At 40.8% G+C, this 21,644-nt stretch overlaps 1 protein-coding gene across 5 annotated transcripts in view; it reads right to left on the reverse strand.

Moving 5' to 3' along the window:
* Positions 1-546: 546 nt before the first annotated feature.
* Positions 547-21,644, reverse strand: part of scn8aa (sodium channel, voltage gated, type VIII, alpha subunit a) — a 45,181-nt gene continuing 24,083 nt past the window's right edge. For all 5 annotated transcript variants that reach the window (XM_034086506.2, XM_034086501.2, XM_034086507.2 and 2 more), the window contains exons 15-27: positions 20,628-20,801; positions 20,075-20,431; positions 19,042-19,515; positions 18,269-18,386; positions 17,508-17,662; positions 16,397-16,570; positions 11,907-12,029; positions 7,134-7,418; positions 6,742-6,795; positions 6,448-6,585; positions 6,246-6,350; positions 5,855-6,125; positions 547-5,757 (exon numbers count right to left, since the gene is read on the reverse strand). In XM_034086506.2, coding sequence (XP_033942397.1) covers positions 4,598-5,757; positions 5,855-6,125; positions 6,246-6,350; positions 6,448-6,585; positions 6,742-6,795; positions 7,134-7,418; positions 11,907-12,029; positions 16,397-16,570; positions 17,508-17,662; positions 18,269-18,386; positions 19,042-19,515; positions 20,075-20,431; positions 20,628-20,801 — 3,588 coding nt within the window. In that variant the 3' untranslated portion in view covers positions 547-4,597. The remainder of the gene's footprint in view (positions 5,758-5,854; positions 6,126-6,245; positions 6,351-6,447; positions 6,586-6,741; positions 6,796-7,133; positions 7,419-11,906; positions 12,030-16,396; positions 16,571-17,507; positions 17,663-18,268; positions 18,387-19,041; positions 19,516-20,074; positions 20,432-20,627; positions 20,802-21,644) is intronic.

Here is a 21,644-nt window from a genome sequence, read left to right on the forward strand (position 1 = left end):
AGAATTTGCCATCAATTCATTGTTTGGTGAAAACTCGATGCATCATTTACATTACAATTCCACCCACTCTCCAAAAAGGGTTTCTTACCCTTCTCCTCCCTGAGAAGCAATAACATATCAATATTCCCCAACATCTCAGCCCTGATCTAGTGAGGTTTTGAGGTTACGAGGGCAATGAATGTAATATCATCTCTAGGCTATTTACTTTATGGTGGACCACAAACAAGAGCATCACGGTACAGATGGACTGCATACAAATGGGGCTACAGTAGTCCATCTTCTGCCTGTGAGTGGGATGTTCACACAGCGCTCTTAACAAATGTAATAAGTCCATTACACTTAAAAGGCTGCCTTTCATGACCCCGTTACCACAGCACCACTCAGCTCCCTTTCACAGGATGTTTTGTAATCCACTTGGGTCCTCATACATCACCACAAAAGTTAAATAATCTGCACAAAATGGTGACCATTACTTAAAGTGGACACACTGAATCTGAAAAGAGCCTGAAGGAGAATGGAAAACCAACACACGATTCGTAACTGGAAGGCTGCTTTATTGGTAATAAAAAGGTTTGTGCTCAAATGAAGACAATCTTTCATATATTCTTACCATGAGTCCAAGTGGTTGTGCAACACACGATCAGTACTGTATATCCTCCTTTATCACAGTGTCAAATGATAACAACAGTTTGAAAAGCACTATTTAATTTTTCAGCAAAAAGAAAAAAAAACGCCCATAATAAACCATGCTAAAAAAGAATATTGTCAAATATTGATACAAAAATAAATTTCAGATGGAAACAGAAATATTGAAGAAATAAAACGGAAATATAGAAGGCAAGCTGCTTTTTCACAAGCCAAGTGGGTGACACACATAGCACTAAGAACAGGACATTTAGCTGTTTTCTGTTAACATCACACACTGTTGAATATTAAGATGAAGTGGGTTGTCTCTGGATGATCCTCCGGCAGTAGTTCTGACTCGACATCCCTGATAAATGTTGTGCTCACCCCCAAACCTCCACCCTCCACAGTTTGGACCGTTTCTTTTTTTTTCAGTGTGGAATTGACATCCAAATTTGCAGAAAAAGCAGAAAAAGGCACAAGCCATTGAGTGGAACATTAGAAACAAACCATTCAACAAAAATAAATGTGAGGATGAGAAGCAAGTACATGGTTGTATGCATGTTGACCTGTAATGGCACTGATGTGTGGGTATGGGAAAAGGCCCTGGGCGTAGGTACCGTCTCAGGGAGATCATTGGTAACATTGGTTGGCAGTAAGGAGTCACCTGTGTGTGTTTTAGTGTCCGTGACTGTGGGTGTGTCCTGTATACTCGGTGAAAGGGAGAGATATGACAGTAAGTGAGAAATGTGCTGGGAACATTATCCTTTCATCATGATCAGGCTACAATCCATGGCAAGCAGCTCCAGTAACATCGCACATGAGCTATCACCCAACATAGAAGGGTGCTGGAAACAACCAGTTTTTAGACATCCACTGAACGTGTTGCACATAAATCAAATGTGACAGTGTTCTTCTGTTTTATGTATCTACATATAGACATATATGTATACATGTATATATCTTTTGTATTATATAATATCTATATTTCATTCAATTTCCGTCAACAAAGTGAAAAGTGTCTCAAAAAATCCAAAAAGGTAACAAATGTGACAAAGGGCATAGCTGGAAGCCATTCTATATTATTGTTATTATTCATTTTTTGATTATTAGTAGTAACATTTTTTTTAATTCCATATTTACAAAAAACACAACAAAGCATGCCGATAAAATAAAAGAATATAATACAATATTTATAGTTTCTCTCAAAAAGTTTGTTCTTTTCAGCGATTGTGCCATTTACATCATAGCCTGCACTGTACATATATAGGTTTTTGTGTTTTATTTGTTGTCTTTTTATGCTTGTTTTTTTTTTGTTGTTGTTTTTTTCAAGTGTGAATGTATCATTCTAAAACATTACATCCAAGATGAACGTGGATACATTGGATGACATTACTCACTTCTCGTGTGGTTCTCATTGGGAATGTATTTGGTTTCAGTGTGCAGCAGCCAGACTGATTTGGAGACCTCATATTGTAAACAGACTTCAGTTATTGTTACAGACAGGGGGTTCAGGTACAGGCAGTGTTAAACACACCAAATGGCATTAGTGGTGTGACAAAGGATGCCAGATATATGTCCAGTCATCCAATTATAAATAGGACCATCACTCCTGTGTAGAAAATAAATGGCAGGAACACCTAAGTAGGCAGTTGTGTCTTGTCTACCACTTGACAAAGCCTCAGGTTTTATTTTTATGAAAAACACCCACAAGCTCATTATACAACATAGCTGCGTTGATGTGAGGCCTGCTGATGTTAAATCTTGGCGAGTGTTCGCTTTACTACCTCCATCTCTGGTTAGTTGTTTTTGAAGCGGGTGATAGTACTTTAAAAGCCTGCAGGTATGTGAAAAGATGGTGCGAGCCTGGGTCCAACACCACACAGTGTTTAAGAGGTCCCACAAAAGCACAATGATACACTGACAAACATGGGACTTTCAGCACTCTGACTCAGACCAAACAATATTCACTTCTTCAGCTCTTCCATTTCTTTCTTGTCCTCATGGCAGTCAGTCTAAAACCCTGAAGGGAGGGGCTCTACTTATGTATTGGTCCAAGTTTGTGTTATTTATCACTCATCCACCTCCCTGAAATATCAGACAAATTCCATTTAATTCTACAGTCCAAACCACCTTCCATTCATGCTAGGCACGACAAGGCTTGTCCTTGTGACAATTCTCTGCTCACTCTGCTGTTTCAGATGGTCAGTGTCACTCGCACTAATCAAATCCTTTTTCTGAGAATGATTGCATCACAAGAGAGAAGGACTTCAAGGCTTTTTTTTTATCTAAAGCTGGCAACTCAAATTGTCCGAAAAGCATTACCTAAAACATCCCACACTGAAAAATTCTGATGTGGGTCCGACGGAGTACAAAATAGGAACTTGAAATGAAGGAAACAGTAAGATTACTGTCCAATGTACATGTATCTATCAAAATGTGTTTTTCAGTTTTCACTAGCCCAAAAAACCCAATAAAAACAGTATCGAAAGGGGAAATAAAAAATAAAACCATATTTCTGTCCCTACTTCTGGAACTACAGCAGTAGAGGGAATACCTTTTGACACTTGAGCACCAGACCCTTTCTGGTGCCAGCTATGGATTACTTGGCGTGACATTCACCTGCTCTCATTGCCGTAACAGGGACCACAGGTAAGTAGGAGAGTGACTGTATGATGGATGTAAGTAAACAAAGAGATGTTAGCCCCAGAGTTGATTCAGGGAAACTGGCATGGCTCTCCAAATCTGTGCATCCTCATCGGAAGGATTATCTGCTTCCTCATATTCACATTTTCAACACTACAAAAATTCAGAGCAGCAAAAAAAACTATTTTCTAGTTTGTGTTGTTGGCTGATCTCACTGAGACTTTGCCTCTGAGTGCTTACATTCTTCATTCACCTGCACTTTTAATGAAGGGCTGAAGTAAATATCTATCACGTATTAAAGACAAAATAATGAAGGGCAGGAATGTATGACTATCATTCCCTCAATATTTTATATCCCAAATCATAATTTTTAAGTTATAATCAATTCCCCAGTGGACATCCTTAAACTAAAGTCTAGCCACTGCAGTGGTCTGAGAATGTGTGTCTTGTGGACTATGATTACTCATGCATGATTCCTGATCAAAACATGCCTTCATGCAAGTCATTTCTATGCATTGAACGAGCACAATAATTATTAATCATCTGGAACTCGGCCTGAGCAAGGCTCCTTCAGCTCAAGTCAAAACAATGACTAATGATCCCCTACCCAGTCAGTGTGAAAGCCCATGTAGAACATTTATTTTTCAATGTCATTATAACAAACAGGAGATGAAAAGACGAGTGACATGGGCTTAATGTTATTTTTTTTTGCTGCTCAAATAATGTTAAGATGCAAGTTCACTCAGCACAAACAAACAAAAACAAAATCTTTGTCTACGGTTCTGGGTTTCCCCCACTGTCGCTAGTGTTTCCTTCCTAGCTGAATTTTCTAGGATGATTATTGTTTTCTTCTTGGTAAAGATGAGAAACAGTGGTTTACAGAGCCTCCTTTAGACTGCTAACACAGTTCTAGTTGGATCTGTATGATCCAGTCCCGTAGCATTGGAGCGTTGCTGCGGGGGTCCACACTCAGGTGGTGGCAGGGAATTTGCAATTCTTCGATAATCTAGCAGAGATATCTGTGCCGTGGCAGTTGGTCCCAAAAGGTGAGTGTGATCGGCCAGCACACTGCAAGTCATTTTGTGTTTGTTGCTCATTTCTATGAACTTGGTCACTATGCAGCAACATTTCATGGTAAACTGATTGTGTTTGGTTCAGCTGTCTATGACGACATAAGAAACCACATTGCCTCGGCAGTATTCAGTCTGTAAACGTTTTTTTATGTTTTTTTTTCTTACTAGCAAATTATCCCTTTTTCTACATTTGTTGAGTCTGGGCTCAGAATCTCGTCTTGGTGTGTTTAATGGACTTTGAGAGTCACTGAACCCTAACACTTAGATTCCCACTCATCTTTTTGGTTTTTGTCCTTCTCTTTTCTGGCCCACTCCTCCTTGTTTTCGTCCTGCTTCTCCTTGTCAGGTTTGGTCACGCTGTCGTAGGAAGGCAGAGAGGCTGTAGATGGTGTGCTCTCCTTCTTCTCTTGGTTGGTCCCTCCATTCTCATACTTATTGTTAGAAAAAGTACGGCGCTTGAAGATGATACCTCGCCGGATGAGGTGGATGCGGTAGGCATTCTGGATAATTCTGGCAGAGACATCCTCCTGTTTGCGGCGAAGCGTGGTGGTGATGGGTTCATACGACACCTTCGAGGGGTTGGCTGCCACAAAACGCTCCTCCATCTGTTGCCTCAGCATGTCCAACTCACCACTGTCACCCAGCACTCGCTTTGTGAAGGCAAACAGGATGTCCAGGCAGTGAATGCGATCGCCACTCACCATGGGCAGGTCCATGGCAATTAGTTCTATAGCGTTGGGCTTTGGCACACGAAGTGGGTGCTCAAGTGTGTCAGCAAAGTCAGCCAGCTTGGCAAAAGTAATAAATTGCGAGGCAGTGGGGTCAAACTTCTCCCAGATCTCGTAGAAGGTCTCAAAGTCGTCTTCACTGAGCGGATCAGCACTTTCCTCTGTGGCTACGCTGAAGTTCTCCAGGATGATGGCAATGTACATGTTGACCACAATCAGGAAAGAAATTATGATATACATTACAAAAAAGAAGATTCCTACTGAGGGGTTTCCACAGTCGCCCTTCACGGATGTACCAGGGTTCTCCAAAAGTGGATCACAGTCTGGTGGATAGTTGAGGATTGGCAGCAGCAGTCCGTCCCATCCAGCTGACGTGGTGATCATGAACAGAATGATCATACTGTTGCCAAAAGTCTCAAAGTTGTACAAGTCATCAACTCCCGCTCCGTGTCTTACGTAGCCAAAGTTGGACATTCCGAATATGGAGAAGATGAACATGACCAGAAAAAGCAGTAGGCCAATGTTGAACAGGGCCGGCAGTGACATCATCAGAGCAAACAGCAAAGTCCGAATACCCTTAGCACTTTTGATCAGACGGAGGATACGGCCGATACGGGCCAACCTGATCACCCTGAACAGGGTCGGTGACACAAAATACTTCTCAATGATATCAGCCAGGAACATACCTGGGAGAAAAGAAGAGGGAAATAGATGACCATGAGAATGCAACGGACTCTCAATCTACTTATGAATTGCTTTGCGTCTTCCATCTTCCTTACTCACCAACAATAGACAGGATGACAACCACCACGTCAAAGATATTCCAGCCATTGGTGAAGTAATAGTGGCGAAGGGCAAACAGTTTTAGCAGGAACTCCGTGGTGAAGACGAAAATAAAGATGAAGTTGACCCAGTAGAGGACATTCTCTGTTTCATCTGACTGATCGTCAGTTTCCACCATCATGGTGACCATGTTGAGGCAGATGAGGATCATGATGGAGATGTCAAAGACTTGCTGTGTCACAAAGTCAAACACCATGCCTTGGACCGGGTTCTACAAGCACATAGGACACAAAGAGGGATGAAGTGAAATTAACTGAAGATTCAACCAAAAGCATCATCATTGAGTAATCTGATCACAAAAGGAATAACCCAGAGGAAAACCCTTACTTACCTGTGGTCGAGGAATAGGTTTCTGTGGCTTTTTGGACCCAAGTTTCTTCATGGCATTGTAATATTTTTTCTGTTCTTCTGTCATGAATATATCCTGGCCTCCAAAGTAAAGGGATAAAAAAAGGTTGTGTTATAATCACATTCATGACACTTTAATGAGAACTCCTAAAGCAAAAATGGTGTTAAAACAGAACGGGTCTTATCTTTTTCTTCTGCTGGTTGAAGTTGTCAATGATAACACCAATGAAGAGGTTCAGGGTGAAGAAGGAGCCAAAAATGATGAAAACGACAAAGTAGATGTACATGTAGATGTTGACTTCATAGCTGGGCTGGTCTTCCACCTTGTAAGGAAGCACAATGTTATTAAATTCCTTGAGTCAATGAGAAGCCTGATTTGATCAGCAAAAATGTCAAACACTTCCTTAAAGTTCGTTAAAAGTATGGCATACAGAGAGAGAAATATGCATTCATATTTATTGAAAAAGCAATGAACATACATTTCTCGAATCCACAGCCGCGTACATAATGTCCATCCAACCTTTGAATGTGGCCTTTCAAAAGAGATACAGGAATAAATATATATGTAGAAACCCAATGTTGTATTTTGTAATAAAAAAAACTCAAACCGAAACTGATGCCTGTCCTGTGGAACAGCTTGTGCATGAAAAGAAACAAGTAGATGAAGAAAACGGGCATGGAGAAATAACAAACACACTATACAAAATGAACAACGACAGAACGCCTCAGAGTACTATTAACGCAAACTGAACTTAAAGTAACAACAGACTCAGGCGAAGAAGGTGCATAGGAACATTTGAAAAAGAAAGTGTGTTAGCATGAAATAAGAAATGGGGTAAGAGAGAGAAGCCAGGAGGAGTGACACTCTCACCACTTGCAGCAGGGCGAGGTATCCGGCGCCCACATTGTCAAAGTTGATCTTGACGTTCCTCCACCTGACCTCGGTAAAGTTTTGACTAATGAGGGCCTCACACTGGGTCTTGTTGTTGACCACGTCCACAGGAAAGTACTCCTCAGCTGTATGATTCCAACAGTAGTAGTACTTGCCCGCAAACAAGTTGACCCCCATGATACTGAAAATCAGCCAAAAGATGAGGCAAACCAGCAACACATTCATAATGGAAGGGATGGCACCCACCAAGGCGTTGACTACCACCTAGACGAGAGCAGGGAAGACAGGATATAACATGAGAACCAGGAATCAAACGCATCTCTTTCAACCCCTCCGACAAGACACTACATACTGTTATGGCGTTACACTGAGTACTTAAAGCTGTTCAACCCTTTGTTAAAGGTGATGTTAGGAGTAGCATTTTAAAATCTATTAGGATTTAATGTAGTACTGCACAGCACTGTGATATACATACATACTGACGTGGGGAATAAAGGGAGGGAGCTGTATCAGTCCCTTTCTAATTAGAGCAGCACTGATGTGACTCTGGGATGCTCTTTGATCTGTCGAAGCATGCGGCTAGAAGTGCTTAAGGGATACTCAAGCACACACATGCACACACTTACACCAAGAAAAATTATGATTTAAAAAAACGTTAAGAATGTTTATGATGTAAAATGTACAGCCTGTAGACTTTGTATGTAAAACATAATCATTTGGGAGCAACTCAGAAAACTGTCTTATGTTTCTGGATGGTAGAATAGTAGTATTATATTGCAATACATGCCATTGATATGTAGTGTGCTGTGTTTTATACTAAAGAGTATTGTAGCACATTTGCATGACAGTTGCTTAAAATACTTTATAAAAAACAGACATACTGTATATTGAGTTAATGTTATGCTAATTATAATAGCAACTTACAGTTCACATATTTTATCCTAGTATTTTTAATAAATATACACATATACATAAAGCCTACACTCAGGTACATACATACCCAAGTTAAATGCTTCTTTATAATTTGTCTTTGACTGAATAACATGAAATAATTATGAGAGCAGATGATAGTGATAACTACAGTTTATAATATTTGGAGGACATATATGTGTGGATGTGTCTACAAATTTACTTTGTAAAGCCTAAATGTCATAAATAAATGAATCACAAGGGTTTGCCATACCATTATGTAGTGTCCATTTCTACCACCCCAACCTTAGACATTCAATACTGAATTTGTACGGATTGTTTACAATAACTGAATCAAACAATATATTAATACTATAGCAGTAAAATAAAATAAATTGAAGTATAATAATTACCACCACCATCCCAAGAGCTATACTTTTCTAGCAATCCAATCCAATGATTTACCGTAGATTTATCATAGCTATTAAACAGCTCAGCACACATTGAGCCGCTCACTACCAGTGCTAGGCAGGCCGATCAGCAGCTCTCAGGCAGACAGCTGAGCATGCATGTCTTTGACAGACTCGTTTTATGGAGCCATATTCCCTCCTCATCAGACAGACAGGGAGGAGCTGCAGAGCACGATTCTCTCAGTGTGTGCACAACCTTCACAGGCTGACTCGTGATGACAGTGATTCTTAAATGTGAGCTGTACAGCGTGCACACTGTAAAATATTGTGTCTGATGCAAAATGCTAAAAGAAAGTGGTTTTAGAACCATGTTCCAAATACAATTAGAGGCCTAAAAGTCACTTCTTCCTTCGCAATGCACTCGCTGAGAGAATGACTCTTTGCTCGATCTGAGATAAAATTGATCCGCTTTCAAAAACTTTGTGTTTAAACAAAAGAATTAGGCCATGCTGTGTGGAAAGCATTCTCAGAAAGAGGGAAAATGGCTTTCAAAAATGCATAATGTGCATCGGCAGTTATAGTACATGCGTGTTACATGGCATTGTGCAATCTCAAAATCCGCTCAAATCAATAAATCAATAAATAGAGAAATGTGTGGATAGAGAGATAGCTGCTACATATATTAATGTTAAAGCTTTGCTTGCTTTTGCTTCTAACGAGCCATTTTAATGTTTACATGGTTCGAATGACAAATATCCAAAGGACAATATGGCTGTGAGTTTACATTACATGTCACATATTAGACGCTTTTATCCAAAGCGACTTACTTACTCAATACTGTGGGCAATCCCCACAGGAGCAAGTTGGGGTGAAGTGTCTTGCAGGGACACAACGACATGCTAACTGCAGTGGGGTTTGAACCTGTGCTCCCTAGATCCGAACACCAACGCTCTATCCACTGCGCCACACGCCTCCTATATAATATGTGTTGGCCACAAGTCATTAAAGATATTGGGCTTTACAGGTTTCATATAAAGGCCCCATGACGACTTGTGCATTTAATTGCTGGCAAAGATAAAACTATCAAAATCCTTTCAAAAGTAGTTTGGTGTAAGTTTAACGTCAGAAGGGTCTTCAGGACAAGGAGGATTTAATGACAGTGGGGTAAAGATGGCTATAGATATTGTCATTCCTGTACAATGCATTTACAGATTACAAAGCAGCATCAAGAGAAAGAGGGAGCAAAGTATAGTCAGAGCAGCCCATAATCAGTGCATGTTAAGCAGTGCAATGTGTGCAATCGAAGCTGCACCGCTCACTGTTGAGTTGCCTCTGTGATGCGTCGTGCCGTAATACTCAACCAGCGGGAGTTCTCATCGTTCTAACTCTCCAGAATCTCTTTCTTACGGTGTCATCTCTCCATTCATGTACTTCCCTATTCATTTGAGTATTGGTTTGACCTCAATTTTCCTTTTTCAAACAAAATGGTAACTCAATTGATGAACATCTACATCATAGTGAAAAATTGATACAGCAGGAGCAAAGTCCTTGGTTTGTTCCCCTTGGTGTGACTGGGCCACCCTCACCTGTCTGCCCACATGCACCCAGTGACTTGGGTCATTTATATGGGCACTGGCATTGGCAATATTTCCACCCCAAAAATGACAAAAATAATTAGGAGGTCTATTTCCCATCCCAGAATTAATAATTAAACCTATAAAATGTAAAATAAAACATTAATGACAGCATCCATAAAGCCTATCCAGGGCCTAAACGAATTGATGTATGCTCATGTGCAACGGCAACACATTTTAGTCGCTGGATGAATGAGATTAATAAAAAATGTAAGATAGATCCACCCACTATAATACTGCAGGCCTTCCCCTCCTGCTAGTCTGTCATTTTTGGGTCGTTATAAAAAGGGGCGACACATTGTCTGTCTAGGGTTGAGAGTGTTGTCCGAACGCTGCAGTGCTACTCAAGCTATCAACCCAGAACTCAAAGTCAGAGTTATACTGGGCCCCTTGTTGCCTCCCAGTTTCACTTCCTGTGGGGGAGGAAGGCAACAGGTATGTGGTGCCATGACATGACAGCAGTAATGCCTTGTGTGAAATGGCAGCCTAGCATATTTGCTAAGCTTCTGCCTGCGTTCCAGAGGGAAGGCACAATATGTTATTATAAATTAACTATTTAATAAAGACAATGTTTACAAAAATGTACTGTTCTGCCACCAGAATGGACTGTTAGCAGACCCGTCGGTCAGATGGTACGACCCAAAGTGCTGACGCTAGCAGAAGCTTAACAAATATTTTCCTCCCAAAGCCGCAACACTGAGTGTGTGCTTTCTCTCTCAGTCCCTGATGCAAAAAGAATCCTGGACAAGCAGGAGAGTGTGGGGACCCTCTAGCGGTCCTGCCCAGCTGATCCGGGGTGAGGTGAAGTGAGTAGTGGAGGGATTAGAGGGTGTGGAAGAGGTGGGGGGAGAGTGGGGTGGGGTAGATGCTGAACATGTCAGGCTACGGTGAGGAGGAAAAGATCAAACTAGAAGAAAAAAGTAACCAGTCCTTTAGTAGTGAGTAGTAAGAGAGTAAGATCAGGAGTGTTAGAAAGATAGAGGGGGGACTACAGGTGACAACAACCAGGTGCAACCCATCGCTACCACCAGTCATAGACACCCAATCAGATTTAGTTTTAGGAAGGGAAGGCTGAAACAACCAGAGGTAAATCTGCTCTGTAATGCATGCAGAGTTTTGGTGTGACAGGCTGGGCAGAGGTTTTGGGGTCCTACAACTTCCTGGTTCCTGCTGGTTGTTCTCGATGCCAGATGCATTGTGGGATGGTGTGAGCTGGGGAGGGCAGGTAGGGAGGGCGGGAGGGAAGGAGGGAGTTATGGGAGCATGGGTGAAGGTGGGGGGTTCTAAATTGAAAGCAGTAGTTGAGAATCAGGCCGATGAAGAGCTAAATGTTGACTTGATGGTCTATGAAATGGCATGTAGGTTTGCTTTGATCAATTTTGCATTCCCTTTGGCCAATCAAAAAGAAACAAAGTCATCAAAATATCTAGATTATCACTTATGTGATGAGGCAGCTTTGTGAAAAAAATATTGATGTTGCTCTTTGGGTAATTTGTTTCGTTTTTTAAGAAATTCAATTGAAATGCATGTTGTTCTGCTGACAATACAACTTTACGGTTACTTTACTCTCCCAGCTGCATCATGACTTGTTATTTCGCTCTAACAAAGGCATGGTACAGGATAGGATTGCGCATGAAAAGGTGGCTTCTTAGCTTTCATTTCCTGGTTTTGAAAACAAATCCCCCAAATGTTTTGGAGTTTTTTGTTCTCATAGCTTTTAGTTTTTAGTTCAGTTCTAGCATGCTTTAAACTGTTGAATGGGCATGCGAAAGGATCAGCTGCTTAGCTTTGGATCTTACCCTCATCCCTTCAAAACGTGACAAGGCTCTGAGGGGTCTCAAGGCCCTTAGTGTCCTGAGTGATTTAATGGGCCCTAGATCGGAGTAGCCCAGCGCATTAGCTACAAGGCTGACTATAGACACCTACACAAAAACAGAGAAGCAAAAGAGGTTCCAAACTGTTAGAAGTGAGAATATTCACTAGGCAAGAGACGGCCCTGGCATAGGCGGAGAGTTGCTTTATATACACACATAAATCTATCCATGTATATACATGTATAATATTGCATTTATACATGTATATACACTGGGAGAGAAGGTCAAGGTTTAGTAAAGGACTTATGTGCGTAGTATTTTTAGTAGCAGTGCACCATAGGGATTGTTTGTCTGTTATTTAGGGGCAGTAGACGAGATGTGAAAAGTCCTTTGTACCTGCAAAGAAATGTGAGGTTGAGAGAGAAAGAGAGAAGATAGAGACATAAGACTCAAATAGAGGATAAATTAGGCAGAACAGAGTGCTACACGATTTAGTAGAGATACAAGCAAAGGGAAAGGGAGAGCAGAAGAACAGGAGTGGGGGAGGGAGGGAAGGAGAGAGGTTACCCCATAGAAGCTGACAAAAACCCAACAGACTTGAGAGCCTTACCCTTGCCCCTCTAACATTGTCTCTCCATGTCGCTCTTGGGCTGAGGCATAAAATCCCATATAATTTAAGACAGACAAACTAATGGGACCTAAGAGAAAGAATACAAGTAAACATGTACAAGTGTGTCATTTTGCCATTAAATCAAATTGTCACACAGCATTTAGAATCAAATAGGAGAGCCACAGTCACATGAACCACACACAAGAAACAGGGATGGAGGTTAAGGGCAGACTGGATATAGTTATTAGCACTGGATGGCACTGAAAGGACAAAAATACACAGTCGAGTTACACCCAGTTAACGGTTAACAATAACAGCACATAACCTCAAAGAAACTGGTGCGGCCCCGCTCACGTCCGGCAGCAGCCAAAGAACCAGTCATAGAGTTGTAGTATTAGTTAGACGCACTAACTAAAGCTTCATATAACACTATTCACAGGAACATAGTAGATGTACAGAACTAAATACATGTAAAATAAGAAATTATGGTTGGACATTTATGAATCCCTTTCAGCTCTGAGCCATCAAGCTCATCTAGGCTGATTAGACATACAGTAATGTTTTGTTATCAAATGGTAATATGAGCAATGGGGATTGCGGACAATAATCTTCCCTAATGGTTCTTAAGGGGTATGAGAAGTGCAGGAAAGTAATGATGAAGTCACCTCAAGTGTGCTAAGAAGGCCCTGTTCCAGGCTGCTGGCTGCGCAGGGTGGCTTTGTAATGAAGGATTCTTTGGCTGAATACAGATTATTCTAGATGCAAAACGCAAGAGTAGGTAGCTATATCAGAACTAGGCCAAATACAGACAAATGGTTTAGTTCAAGAATTAGAACATGATTTAAGGCTCTTTAAAAAACAAATGCAATCCGGGTCTGGATGCTGGAGGGACGGAAACAGGGGAAGTACCAGTTCCTCACAAATAAGGGAAAATATCAACAGTGAACAAATGTGAAAAGCACCTCCCACCAGCATCAACCGGTCAAACTCACCGCAAGAAGTACACAACATCCAAAGCTTACCAAAGTCACGGAGGGAGGTTTGTAACGGGCAAAATCTTCATTTTGACTGATGCCATTATCAACATGGATCTGGCTCTAACTTTTAACCAACTAATCGTGGATGGTGGGAACAGCAGAAAGGGTGGCAGCATGGATTCAGACTCACTGTGCATGTTTCGCCATGATCAAACATCAGAAAGGGCCTTTATTTAGATTCTCTCTGGCACCAGGGAAATATTTAAATCATTACCATTTATAGAAATTAACAGCTGTTCTGGTTGGGAGACAGTAAAATAAAGATTTTGCCTTGATCTACACTACAGTGTTTGGGGTAATTGTCACCTTCAGCCTGACCCTTTGGAGAGCCCCCTTTTGGGGCGCCTGGCCTCTGGCCCCCTGCTGGGCCAGCTGTAGGGAAGCGACCTCAGCACCTCAACGTCCTTCTCACAGAGCTCTGCAAGGCAAGGCCAATGACATCTGGGGCTGTGATCCCATGATGACGACAGCACAAACCAAACAGAAATAAAACCAAACTAAAAAGAAAAAAGGGAAAACATAACAAAACAATGATAATAATCTGAGTCAAAAGAAAAATGAATGGAGTATGACCGCTATCATCCTCACATCCACACAAAACACCATAAACACTATTAAACAATACTTACTAACCCTAGCTGCGTCATCACTTTAAACAGCTAATATGAAATGCTTATGGGTTATTCCCTCTACAATATGAATACTTGTTTGTGCAATGTGAGGTAATTATTAAATATATAATAATTTTCCTTTTAAATAGCAGATGTTGTGCTTAAATAGCTATGCCTTATGTTTTTTTTTAATAAACTCATCTTGAAAAAATTATGAACTTTAACATTACATTATAAAAACATAACAATATACAAAACATTCTTATAAAGAAATCAGGAGGACTAATCAGATGGGCAACAGAAAGATGCAGTAACAAGGGAAATGAGGAGAAACACACTCACACAAAGAGTGGGGCGCATACACACTGAGAGAAAAAAACAGGCCGGTCTAATGATGGTGCCCCCCCTTTCTGAGTCCATGGCAATGCTTTCACCCCACAACACACAAGGCACAATCAGGCCACAACACAACCCAGACTCAATAAGTCTCTCTTTTTTTTTTGGAGGGGGAGCGCTAGTGAAGACCAAACTTACCGCTGGGCGCCTGTCACCCACCATCATTACATCTCAGCACAATATCACCACATTCCTGAGGTTACAATTTCAAGAGGGAACGAGAGGAGGAGGGGGGAGGAGGAGGGGAGGAGGGGAGGAGGGGAGGAGGGGAGCAGGGATGCCACTCTCTGTGACATGTTCACAACCTGGGGAACGTGGCGCCCCGCACCTTCCCAAGTGTTGGGCTTCACAACACACCTACAGGGAGGGAGGCTACAATGGCAACAACCAGAATCAGTACAATGTGGTATGATAAACTCCATGTGTGCTGTTTAAAAATAGCTGTACACTGAATCTTTTGAAAGTGTCTTAATATAATTATGTGTAATTTTGAGCTGTACAAACTGTGAATGTAGAAAACTATTTGTATATTGTTTATGGCATATCATTAATGTATGTTTGTTGCAAGAGATCTGAGATAAAGGAGCTGTTAATGATTCAACATGGCAACCTTTAGCCATTGATAGGAGTCCATTCACGGGTATTGGCTGGACACTGCAGAAAGGTGGTTAGTTCAAGGAGAAAGTCAGAAATCAGGGGAATTCTTATTCTATCCAAATTCTGCCACTCAATGCAGATTACTCCTTTATTCAGCTTTTATAAAAAAATTCAAATGTGTAACCCTTCCATCTATGAAAAATCAAATCAAGTTTTATTTATAGAGCACAACAAAATGGTTCCCTCATGTCTTCCCCACATTGAATCCTCACTGAAATCGCTCATAGTTTAAGGTCATGTCGTGTTTATAGTAAACAAGACTAAACCTGGTAATATATATATATATAACTACCAAAGAATAGATTAAAGAAATTCCCCTGTTTCAGTCTTTCAATCTTGACTGACACAAGGAGCAGAGAAGTACACAGAGAGAGAGGACAAAGGCAAATATCAAACATCGTACAGGTTTAGAGACACAGGCGAAGACACATTTACATAGACACATCTTTGGCACGTCCCATTGCTCTGAGCATGACTTGAATATAAACAATGAGAGTAGTTATTGGTTTGCTGATTCTAATACTGTAGGTGTTAGCATTCATGCTTAAATAGCTTGTTGTTCAAATGTTACCAATTTCTTCTAAATCTGCCTAAAAACAGCACAACTGGTGTCTGCACCACCAAGGTAAATAGACGACACAGATTGTTGCTTGTGGCGCACCAGAGAAAGTGCTTTAATTCACAAGCAAACCATTGTTGTACATACTCAAGCATCTCAGAGTGATAAACCAAGAAAGAAAAACAGGGAGTTTGCTTGATGGAAATGTAAAAGGTGATTTGGGCATGTGTGCACTGTAAATGGACAGACCGCAGAAGAGTCTTGCAAAACACTGTCCTAATAGCAAGAATAAATTAAAATATAGAGAGAATGTATTGTAGACAACATGCCCCACTCACCTAATGCATGCCATTCAGCAAGTAATCATTTAATAAACTGACCAATTAAACCTAACCACACCCAACAGACAACAATAGGGCAACACTTTGAATTATAAAAACATGTGTTATAATCCAATTGTTACAGCATAAATTAGCCTAAGCTCTGCTGCTTAATAGACTTTGTTTATCTTGTGTTGCTGTTGGACCAGGGCGTGGTTGAGGACCGAATAATTGTTTCTACTTAAGTCTACATCACAAGGTAAAGGAAACAAGAGCTGGACTTACATCCACAATGAAGAAGTCTAGCCAACACCAAGCATTGGTGAAATACTTGACAAAACCGTAGGCGACCCATTTCAACAACATCTCCAGGATGAAGATGTAGGTGAAAACCCTGTCAGCGTACTCCAAAATGATCCGAATGGTCTTCCTCTGCTCAATGTACACATCTTCAAAAGCCTGTGAAGAAACAGGTCCATGCATCAGCCATGACAAACGATTCAAAGGAAAAAACACTCCTAATGATTTATGATTCCACTAATGAAATTGTATTCACCACTACAGCCTGCTCATCGCTGATCACTAACATTGATTTACTGGATACAAAATAAATCTGTTCTGTATGATATATTTAACTCCACAGCTGGTGTAGATTTGCAGCTCTTTTTTGTAGCATTTGACATGCTTGAGAACCCACTCCATCACCAGAAATAAAACCCCTGTTTCATAAATGGTACAGCCCATTAATCACAGGCGCTCCTGGCCCCTCCCCCAACCCAGCAGCACTGAGACAGAGAAACCAAACTGACCGCACCACCGATAAACTAAAGATACACACCTCTATTTTAAATGAATCATCTTCATTCAATCTTAATACCGTTTTGGTTTTATCCTGTCAGTAAAATGTGTGTTTCGTTTGAATTTTAATATAATTTGTGCTGTCACAATTATCAGTATTACTGCCAGTATTGTCAGTAAGAGTTCAATAATTTATAATTGAACATTGGAAGCTTTCAATGTAGATATTACACCCCCCTCAAAAAAATTTAAATAAACAGTGAGCGGTTAGATGTGATAGAAATCCAGAAAATTCCATTATATTCTCAATCATTTATTCTAGTAATTTTAAATCTGAATTTATATTATAAATGTACTCAGTTTGTCCAAATATGGAGAAAAAAAATCTCATTAGACTTTGCAAGAAAATTAAACATTTCCATAAAATATATGTATATCATTAAGTATTTCTAACGTGGCTCTTATTTTAGCCACTTCTTTGTGATATTAATAATATAATAATATTCGTACCCGTTTCTTATCATTGACGCTCTTACATTTTTATAACTGTTTATGTTGCTTAATTTTTTAAGATTAGGCCTGTAGTAGGCCTCCTTACCAGGGCACCGCTACTGAGGAGGATCATGAAGATGATGACGGTCTCAAACCAGTTGTGCTCCACTATCAGGTAGCAGGTTTTTCTCAGGTACCACCACTTCTTCCACCAGCCCGTAGAAATGTCCACCTCACAGCACTTAAACTTGGCCAAACAACCTGGGGGCACACAGAAGGAAAGACAACATTTGATACAGTTAGATAAATTACAGCCCTATGTCTAGAATGTTGTTCAAATTCCAGTCTTTAAATGGATATTTGGGTTTTTTAGAACACCATTTTCTCTGCTTACTCAGAGTGGAAGTATTTTCTATACCTCTTCAAGCAGTTAAGTCTAATTTTTGTTTTGAAGGTTGAATAAGTGGCTTGGTTAATCAAGCTTAGCTAAAATGTTTTGGCATCATATCCTAAGATTTCTATTATGCATCATATACATCTTCAATACTGAATTATTATCCAAAAATGTTTTCTTGCCCCGATAAAAAATAAATAATATTCATGATTTTCGTAAACTAAACAAAAAAACCTAAGCTTTATCTATGAATAAAGAGATACAATATGTAAAGTTCTATGTAGTTAAGTATAAGAGTGTGTCATAAATAAATAGACGAACAGACAAATAGATTGAGTCTTCATGGCTGAGTGACTCTTCATAATGAAACTGTCCTCCCCCCCCTATCACCCCCCTATCGTTCTCAATGAGCCCACGGGAGTGTCTGTGCTGTGGAGTGGAGGTAATGTGTGTCATGTGAGCACTGGTCTCACCATCTGTCCAACACGCCTCTGGATCCAAGTATTCCTCCACAGTTTCCACCACCACCTCTTCCACCACATCTGGCTTGATGTCGATGGTGCTGCCCTCCGAAGAACTGGTGTCATCCATCTGCAGAGACACAGACATGTGAGCACACATTTACACACACAGATCCAGACACATACAGAAACACTTGAACAACGTTTCAGTTTCCTTACACGGCTAAGGAATCTAAGCTAAACCGGTCTGGACACAACAGGAAATTTGCTGAGTTCTTAAAAGCGGAAACATCTTTGATAACTTTTTGATCTCAGAGGGTTTTTCCCATATTGAGATGGACAATAAAACAATCCTGAACATCATTTATCATCCACATGAACACTGAAATGGAATATCAAATGGCAGATCATCGCCACTGAAACTCTTCTAAATGCAATTTTGTCAAAAGACAAAGTCAGCAGATATCCATTTCATCCACATTGCCTGCCTGCTCCAGCCACTCCAGATGAATTTATTGAATAATGGAGTTATGTTAGTTTCTGAACACTGCAGATAATTTAGCAACACTCATAGATGTATAGCCCTGAGAGCTTACACGGTGTAGAGTAACTGAGGAATTAAAAAACAACACGTGGCACATTCAGTATTTACATTTTGTTATTTTAAAAGCAAAAATTAAGGATTTAATTAGTTCTTAGAAATGCTAGTTGTATTCTTATCCTTGCCTCAATTACAGTAGGAAACTATTGGAATTAAATAATATATATGTATTCTTGGAACTGACCTCTTTGCTGTTCTCATTCTCCGACTCGCTGCTGAAGTCCTCTGTGTTCAGGTTCTCAAAGTCAGACTCTCCCACAGCGATGGGCACGCAGACGGTCAGGTTCGGGTTGTGGATGAATGACATGTGGTCGTCATCGATCATGTACTTCCCCACGCTGCTGCCTATACCGCTGGTTGTGCCGTTACCATTCTTGGCGTAGTCCAGGTCACGGTTGATGTCCACCCCGCTGTGGTTAGCAATGCAGTTCAGCTTCTTGTCATACATGTCGTCCAAAGGCTTCTGCTCGTCCTCCATCCGTGGTTTCTTCAGCAGACTGGCCACCACTATGCTCATCTTTGCTTTAAACCATGCAATGCCTATCTTGATACGCTTTACGGAAATCTGCAGGTTGTTGGGCTCACCGTCGTCATCTGTTGCAGCCAAGTTGTCAGCGCTGAAAGAGCTCAGCAGCAAGGCAAGAAACAGGTTCAACACCTTTAAATGAGAAGATGAGAATCAGTAACTGGAAGTAGAGTGCCAAGTTTTACATATCTGACCACATTATATCCCTGAAAAATAGGTTTAAAGGTGCCATATTATACTGTTTTTCATCAATATATTATAGGTATATACAAAACATGTCTCTGAAGTGTTTGGCTCGAAAAACCAAACAGATCGTGCACTGTAGCATCCCATAATCCCCTCTGTTCCAAAAGTGCTGATTCTCTGTCTGTTACTTCAGATGAAAATAAGGAGCCCCTCCCCACGCCCCTCTGAGAGATATTTGGTTAAAAAGAACACAATGGTGCTCTAGGAGGAGATTCAGGTGATAAGGGTGGGGGGTTACCTTGGTTGGTGATTGGCTAATGGTTACACAAGCCAAAAAATCGTTATGACATCATGAAGTGGCCAAAATCTGATCAGCTCATTTTCAGACAGGTTTTTATAGAAATGGATCAGGACCAAAAGAGAGCGAATCTTTTTTCCTGAAACTAGTATAGGTGACCTTTAAGAAAACAAAAGAAAAACCTGCACTCCCAATATGGACACTTACCACCAGGTTACCGATGACCATGACCATCATGAAGACGAGGAGACACATGCCCTGACCCGCGACCTCCATGCAGTCCCACATGGTCTCAATCCATTCACCGCACAGCACCCGGAAGACGATCAGGAAGGAGTGGAAGAAGTCGTTCATGTGCCAGCGGGGCAACTCGCATTCAATAGAGATCTTACACACACAGTCTTTGTAGCTCTTGCCAAACAGCTGCATACCCACCACGGCAAAAATGAAGACGATGATGGCCAGCACCAGAGTCAAGTTTCCCAAGGCTCCCACCGAGTTACCAATGATCTTGATCAGCATGTTGAGGGTGGGCCATGACTTGGCCAGCTTAAACACTCTCAGCTAGAAATGGGGTTGATGGAAAGAGGAGAATAAATCTAGTCACAACATTTAAGCTTAACTTACTTGTTGCTTCAATTTTGTGAAGTAAAAACAGTATATACAGCTTTGAATCCTGCAAGAATACACTGTAAATCAAGTTAACTTGAACAACAACATCTACAAGATGCTGACTCGACGAACTACAATGAGTATTTACCAATCGGAATGACCGCAGCACAGACAAGCCTTCCACGTCGGCCAGAGCCAGCTCCACTAAACTCAGCGTCACAATGAAACCGTCAAAACAGTTCCAGGCCTCCTGGAAGTAGTAATACGGATCCATAGCCATCAACTTGAAAAGCATCTCTCCTGCAAAGATCCCTGTGAACACCTGGCAAGAAGGAAAGGGAACAGATTGGAACAAAAATGGATTTGAAGCATGGTGGGTGATATTTAGTAATATCTACTATGTGAGTTGTGCATTTTAGATGTTAAAAGGTTCTTGGTTCTAAATACAGAGCAGAGGGATTAACTCCACACAGATCTCAACATGGAGCCCACTGGTAATGGTTACAGAAATAGTGCAACAAATAACAAGTTAAGCATAAACTCTTTTGTGCTCATGTGGCATGGACTAATACAGATCAGTGAAAAAAAACGGTCTCACATTGTACATGGATCTACAGTTTAGTAATTACTGTCATTTGTGATACATCTCAGTTTGAGACAACATTGGGAAAATACTGAATGTTCTAATATCAGAGTAGCACATGATAACAAAGGCCCTATGCTCTGTGTACGTAACCAGATGTATGATTACCGAGAAGAGCGTCAGGACACATTGTTTTAGGCATATGATAGCTATGTGACAACGATTAACATGATGATTCAGCCCCTAGAGGGATAGGCACATGACTGTCATGTTTATTGCTTACACAGGCCTTAGCTAATCTGAACTAAGGCCAGAATACTGCTTTGAACCGGTATTCGTGCATCTTGTCATTGTAACACCCTGTCTAAGGCATCTAAGGCATGTGAAGGACAATATTCAGGGAACTATTTTGTCCCATGCAGCTCTGTGTGTGATGACTACTTCCATTCTTGCAAGGATAATAAATACATGTATCCTGATATTGAAGCTCAAGCCGGTGACGAGTGATATTTTTCTAACAGAGACGCTGACACAACAAAAGTGATACTGAAAAGTAAAACAATAATCACAGTGCCAGAGTTC

The sequence above is a fragment of the Pseudochaenichthys georgianus genome, chromosome 7 (assembly GCF_902827115.2).
Source record: "Pseudochaenichthys georgianus chromosome 7, fPseGeo1.2, whole genome shotgun sequence".
In the NCBI taxonomy this organism is placed as follows: domain Eukaryota; kingdom Metazoa; phylum Chordata; class Actinopteri; order Perciformes; family Channichthyidae; genus Pseudochaenichthys; species Pseudochaenichthys georgianus.